This window comes from Gossypium arboreum, chromosome 6, assembly GCF_025698485.1.
Source record: "Gossypium arboreum isolate Shixiya-1 chromosome 6, ASM2569848v2, whole genome shotgun sequence".
NCBI lineage: Eukaryota > Viridiplantae > Streptophyta > Magnoliopsida > Malvales > Malvaceae > Gossypium > Gossypium arboreum.
Window position 1 is genome coordinate 72,130,537 of NC_069075.1, and position 7,628 is coordinate 72,138,164.

General features: G+C 37.9%; 1 protein-coding gene across 1 annotated transcript; it reads left to right on the forward strand.

Annotated features, from left to right (window-relative positions):
* Positions 1-2,770: 2,770 nt before the first annotated feature.
* Positions 2,771-3,466, forward strand: LOC108485277 (uncharacterized). Its single transcript, XM_017789107.1, has one exon. The coding sequence runs from the start codon at positions 2,771-2,773 to the stop codon at positions 3,464-3,466; it is 696 nt and encodes a 231-aa protein (XP_017644596.1).
* The last annotated feature ends 4,162 nt before the right edge of the window (positions 3,467-7,628 follow it).

Here is a 7,628-nt window from a genome sequence, read left to right on the forward strand (position 1 = left end):
ACATTATGCTCAAAACATTCATAAGCCATTTTCGCATGGCTAGGCAATATTTACATACCGAGTTCAACAAAACATAATAGCCTATACATGCCGAAATGTTTTCTTAAACCATCTAAGAAGAAGATACCAAAAGTCGCTAGACGGTGTGATGACTTCGATGACAGTCCCGAGCACGCAAAATGGATCAAGAACCTAAATAAACAACAAATAAGCACACCAAATGAGTACATAACTCAAGAAGTCGTAAGCACTACTCTACCATCAACAATAACAATCATAAGTGAATAATCAAATAATACAAAATAGATGTTTCCAGCCATATCAAACTATACTGCAATTTCTAAGATTTTTGGTTCGATCTCATGCCCAATCCTTCAACCAAATCAAACGACAAGTCAGCCCAATCGATTTGAATCTGCTTTCCTCAAGTTGGAACAACAATGCACTAGATAATTTTATGCGTACACCGTACAATCCCAATTTCGATATTTAGTTAGTAACTCAATCACTTACCTCGTTCATGCACAATTTATTTCCACAACCGAATGTGACTATAGCAAATCGCACACATAGTGCTATAGCAAATCGCACACATAGTGCCATAGTAAATCGCACACATAGTGCCATAGTAAATCGCACACATAGTGCCATAGTGAATCGCACACATAGTGCCATAGTGAATCGCACACATAGTGCCATAGTAAATCGCACACATAGTGCCATAGTAAATCGCACACATAGTGCCATAGTGAATCGCACACATAGTGCCATAGTAAATCGCACACATAGTGCCATATGGTCTTTGCACACATTGTGCCTTATGTCAATTCATCATGGTAAAGCAACTTACTAAATTCAATTTGTACATATAATCATAATAATAAATAGGAGAATCACTCCGAAAAATATCTATCCAAGGAGTTCTCACAACAAGTGCTTAAGGACTTACCTTGTGTTGAGTATAACGGTTTCGACCCGGCTACTCGATGTCCTTGGCTTTGCCCTTGCTTGTTTCTCCTTCTTTAACTTCTCGGCTTAATAGATAAATAAACTAGTTTAATCATCTTGCTATACATTTATAGTTCAATTACACATGCATATGTATATTTGTATATTCGCAACCATCCTCACTTATTACCCATTTGGTCAACAATCTAAGCCAAGATAAGGCTTCAATATGGTTGCCTCTAACCGAATACATGCACACCAATCTACTTCCTTTGGCGAATATGCATGTCTATGTGGAGGCAAATTTTACACCTTATACTACACAAAAAACAGCATACATTTTCCTAATTAACGCATTACATATTGTAGTTCTATACACATCTCTCATTTATTTCATAACCAAACAACATCACAAGCAAATAGACACCTCAAAATAGTATACATGTCATACCAATTCATCATGTGCAAACATATATTCATGTAGGTGCAATGGCGAATTCTCAAGTGGCTTATATCCAAATATACACACATATCCAAAGCTTAAATCTTACTCACCATACAACATGCATGAATCATATTTATGGATACAACATGGTCGAATACCACAACACCATACCGCTTCAATTTGGTCATGGTTAAACAAAGAACTTAGTATCTCATTCAAAAATGCTAAAAGAAAATCTAAGAACCCTCAATCTACCATCACATGAATCATTATCAAGCTTGATATTTAGCATGCAATGGCATTAACACCATGACAACTTTGGCCAAATACCATTTTCATGGCATAACAAAGATTTGAGCCATGGCTAACATGCACATCAAGTTAGCAACCAAGACATGCATGAAACCCCTAACACAACCTCATACATACCTTAATCTTGATGCAAACTTAGCCAAATCTCCTTCTAGATCTCTTCCAAACCAAGCATGAAGCAAAAATCCTCCCCTTTTTCCTTAGTATTTTCGCCAAGAAGTGAAAAATGGATGAGCAAAATTTTCTTTTCTTTCCTTAGGACATTCGCCAAGAGCAATGGTGAAAGATGAACACTTTTTTTTTTCCTTTTTTTTCATACTCTTATTTTATTATTTCTAACATGCACCACTAGCAAAACATGTTTGAAACATGTTTTCTTTTGCCCATATTCATCACCATGGCGGCCACTATAGTCAAATTTGGGGAATTTGACATGCAAGGACAACATTTCTAGTGTGCATCAATAGGCCACTTCCACATTTGCCTATCTCAATTCTAAATTTTCTCACACAAGTCCTTTCTAGTGAAATTCACCTTTATAACACTAAATCAATCATCAAAAAATGTCATACATGAATACTCACATATTATAGGCATCGAAATAAATTTTAAATTATTGTTATGCCTCGGTTTTGTGGTCCCGAAACCACATTCCGGCTAGGGTCTATTTTGGGCTGTCACATGAGGCATTTACGAGCTGTTCTTGATGTATTGTGAGAGGAAACTTTATATGCCAATCTTAAGAAATGGACATTTTGTTCTAACAAAGTCGTTTTCTTAGGATTTGTTGTCAGCTCGCAAGAACTCGAAGTTGATCAAGAAAAGGTGAAAGCCATTTGAGAGTGGCCTAGACCAACCAGCATAAGCCAAGTACAAAGTTTCCATGGCTTGTCAAGTTTCTACCGTCGGTTTGTTCCAAATTTCAGCACATTGGCCGCACCTCTCACTAGCATGATCAAAAAGAATTCTGCCTTCTTTTGGAGCGAGGAACAAGAAAAATCTTTTATTTCACTTAAAAAACATTTAATTAATGCCCCATTACTCATATTACCTGATTTTGACAAAATGTTTGAAATTGAATGTGATGCCTCAGATATCAGAATTGGTGCTGTGTTGACCCAAGAAGGGAAGCCCATGGCGTATTTTAGTGAAAAGCTAAGTGGTGCACCATTGAATTACCCAACTTACGATAAGGAAATGTATGCTTTGATCCAGACATTGGAAATATGGAAACAGTATTTGTGGCCGAAGGAGTTTGTCATCCATTCAGACCATGAATTGCTCAAGCACATCAAAGGCCAGCACAAGCTTAACAAAAGGCACGTAAAATGGGTAGAATTTCTTGAATCCTTCCCTTATGTTATACGGTATAAAAAAGGTAAGGAAAATATTATGGCTGATGCACTATCTCGTGGATATACCTTGTTAAATCATTTGGATTCAAAACTGCTTAGGTTTGCATTTTTGAAAGATTTGTATAACTCTGATGCTGATTTTGGGGATGTATATATATTGTGTGAACATGCTGCTGTTGATAAGTTTTTTAGGTTCGATGGCTTCCTTTTTCGAGAAGGTAAGCTCTGTATCCTGCAAAGTTTCGTGCGAGAGTTGCTCGTACTCAAGGCACATGGTGGTGGCCTCATGGGGATGAAACGGGATGTCAAGAAAATATGTTCGCGATGCTTGGTTTGTAAGAAGGAAAAATCAAAGGTTAACCCACATGGGCTGTACATGCCTTTGCCTATCCCTAAAGGGCCTTAGGTTGATCTTTCAATGGATTTTATCTTAGGTCTACCGCGAACTTGAACTGGGAAAGATTCCATTTTTGTCGTAGTAGATCAATTTTCAAAAATGTCACATTTTATTGCGTGTTCAAAAACTGATGATGATGTTAATATTGCTAACCACTTCTTTAAAGAAGTTGTCAGGTTGCACGGAATTCCGAAGACGATAGTGTCCGTCTGCAATGCAAAATTTCTTAGCCATTTTTAGAGGACACTTTGGAGTAAGTTATGCACGAAGATCTTATTCTCCACAACGTATCTTCCCCAAACGGATGGACAAATCGAGATGGTGAACCGCGTAATATCTACCCTACTACGGGCCATTATCCGCAAAAATTTCAAGTCGTGGGAGGAGTGTCTGCCTCACAAAGAGTTTGCTTATAACCGAACCATTCACTCTGCTACTAAATTCTCTCCATTTGAAATAGTTTACGGTTTTAATCCTTTATCTACTCTTGACTTAATTCCATTACCTAACGATCAAATTGTTAATGTAGATGCCAAGAGGAAAGCGGACTATGTGAAACAATTGCATCAAAAGGTTAAAGCTAATATCGAGGCTAGGATGGAGCAATATGTACGCAAGGCTAACAAAGGGCGAAAATAAGTTATATTTGAACCCGAAGATTGGGTGTGGGTTCATATGCGAAAAGAAAGATTTTCGGCTCAGCGAAAGTTAAATTTTTTTACTAGAGGAGATGGGTCGTTTCAAGTTTTGGAACAAATAAATGATACTTCCTATAAACTTGACCTCCCATGTGAGTATAAAGTAAGTGCTACCTTTAATGTAGTTGATCTGTCTTTTTATGATATAGGTAATGATTTGGGGGAAAATCACCTCGAAGACAGGAGGAAAATGATACGCCCACACCTTTCGAGTTGCCAGCTACCAATGTAGATCCTCTTGAGTTGCCCGTAGGACTGATTACCCGAGCTCGAGCCAAGAGGTTCAAAGATGCAATTTCAGCTTTAGTTGATCGAGCTTGGGCGAATCTATCACCAGCTTACTCGAGAGTTCGTGGACTACCTCACCTAGTCATCTTCGTAACTTATTTCTAGCTCGTCCAGCTCACAACCAGCTCAGCAAGCTCAATTCTAAATCATGAGCTTGTTCTCAGCTCAACTTCAGCTCCCGAGCTCGGACTTAGCTTGAATTTAGCTCACGAGTTTAATCTTAGCTCATGAAGTTATTTATAGCTTATTATACTAGTGTTGAATCTTTACTTGAATAAGTTCATTTATTAGCTATTATAAAATTAACTATGTTTTTAATAAGTTCACATTAGTAATTAAGTTATGTTTTATATTACATGTTTTAATTATGTAATAACTGAATTAATGTTTGGAATGTTTGCTCACATTTGTGCCGAATTTAAGGTGTTCACATGGGATTTAATGAATTTATTTTTAATTCATGTAGGTGCATAGCTTGGGACGCATGGTGCATGCACGGTTTTGTTCAATGAATGGGGAGATTCATGCACGACCAAGTTCAAAGCAAGGGAGGATTCATGCATGACTTCATACGATGCATGGTGTGCTGATCAATGGTCTTCCAAGTATCTATTCGGCCAAGGGTAGCTATTGAATTAATTTCCAAGTTAAATACATGAAGGAAGGCTAATGGACGATGCATGAACAGCTAGTTACAACGAATGGAAGAAAGCATGTATGTCTAGTTACATGAATTGTGTTGATTCTTTGGCTTCCCTAAGTGACTATTCGGCCAAGAAACACTTGTTAGAAGATTCATTCAAGCCATAGCCAAATCTAGACAAGGCCATTAAGCTTCTTGTATCTAAGTTCATTTTTCCTTCATCAAGAAGCTGTCCATTGAAGATCCAATCAGCCAAATTTAGACAGTACATTTAGTGATTTTATTCTAGATTATTCTAGCCTATTCATAGCCGAATGTTTAGCTCTTAAGTTTTGTTAATTTGACCATTCGGCTAGCTTCATATAAAGGTATAAATACTTAGCACATTTCAAGTTGTAAGGACTTTTGCCAAATTTATAGCCGAACTTTTGTTCTTGTGAGAATTTTCTTCTCTAAGTCTCGTTTAAGATTTTGTTGGCTTATCTACCTAATAGTGGCATGAACCTAATTCTTTCACGAAACTGGACTTATCACTAGTTTTAGTGTGGCGTTTAAAACACTTTATACCGAGGTTCCTATCTGCCTAGATAGTAGGTCGAGGTCCATGTTGTTTTAACTATTCCATCTTAAGAACTAATAAGGCTCGGGTCGATATTTGCTAATATCGGTTCAACTTGTTCTTAGAACCAATCTTTTCCTATCTTCGTCCATTACCCAAGTATCCCAATTAACCAAATTTCATTTCTTTCCCGAACCAAAACAACCTACCAAATATCCTAGCTTCTTTCTTTCTTGAACCTAAACTTAATCATCATTCTCGAACCCAAACTTTGACATGCAAGCCTCTTTTCAAAATCGAAATTACTTTTCTATTCCATTCTCATCGACACTTTCTCATAGACGATCGGGCAATCTACATATGACTCAACTCAAGTCGAGGCGAGATCGTATTAGTAACAGTTCAATATCAGTTAGGGCCTTGGCCCATTATAGTAATAGTAGCAGTGGCAGTAATCAGTTCAGTAATCATGATCAACGCAGTAACAGTAATTAGTGTAGAATACAAACGGAAAATCCTACCCATCCATCCTCCACACTCCACTCCATTCAGCCCTACATTCCATGTGCGGATAAAATCGACCCACCCATCCCTGCACTCCAAATATAGCACTGGTTGCGACACTAATCAGTAATTGCAGTGGAACTGCAAGTAATAGGCTTAAAGCCATCAGTAGGTCCACAGTCGTCTTGTGCGATCCATAGACAATATCAGTACAGTACACTTCCTCCAAAATCATATATCCCACCCCATGCAATGCAACATAATATTATACATGGATGCAACATACATATAACATGGCATGCTCAAATACAGTCATACACATCGTGGAACAAATCTGTTATCTTACCTTGCAGGGGTATTACAATATTTTACCCTATGGGGGTATTTCGATCATTTTATCATATAAGGGCAAAATCGTCATTTTATCACATAAGGGAAAAATCGTCATCTTATAACATAAGGGAAAAATCATCATTTTATCACATATGGGTATAATCATCATTTTATCACGTGAGGGCAAAATTGTCATTTTATCACATAAGGGTAAAATCATCATTTTATCACATAAGGGTTCAGGTATGCTTATTGACCCAATGGAAGGTCACAGTCTTCTCAAGCGACCCGTGCAACCTTAACAATCAAACAGTGAAAATGGCCCAAAAGCTATAATGTGGGCCCACGCCTGTGTGGCCCACGAAGCCCAAAAATGGCCTTGATTGTGTGAACTACACAATTTGGTCCAAAAATTTCCATATGTCCGTGTGATTTACCCTTGTGGGCCCACGAGCCCGTGGGACCCACACGACCCATTTCGACCCACATGTCCCAAAACGGCCTAAGTCCATGGTATTACCTATGGTGGCCTCTCGAAATTCAATACCCACATTTATACATTTGTGGTTACCACACGAGCAATCACACGCCTATGTGGCATCAACGATCCTATTTTTCGGCTTTTGCTGATTTACGATAATGGCAGTGTTTTACACACCTGTTTACAAAAATATGCACATAGCCCTTTAAGCATTCCAAATCTTGATCCAAACCACAACCATTCCTTAGTCTCAAGGTAAATAAATTAATACTACTGCTTTCCATAATACTAATCCAAAAGATCAATTATCACATACCTTGTTTCGAACTCCTAAGCCTCTACATACCTAAACTGTTGATCAAAAATGACCTTTGCCCCTTCTTTGGTTATTATATGCATACCAACCAAATCTATTAACCTTGATCATACTGTTCACACCACCGTTTGAACCAAGCGTAAACCACTTACCGAATCGTAAAACCATCTCTAGAGAAGGGAAGTAGTCGTTCTATTTCCACAATTATCACCCCATGCGACAGAGGTAGAGGCTTAGCACAAACCACTCCAGCAAGCATCAGTAGCAAAGAATACATTATATAGGGACTATCAACGTAGAAGGAAAACAAAAAGGAAAGAATAATGATGTGCACTTAAAACAAGATCCA

Coding starts and splice junctions, on each gene's coding strand:
- LOC108485277 (XM_017789107.1), top strand. CDS start 2,771: ATGTTTGAAATTGAATGTGATGCCTCAGATATCAGAATTGGTGCTGTG.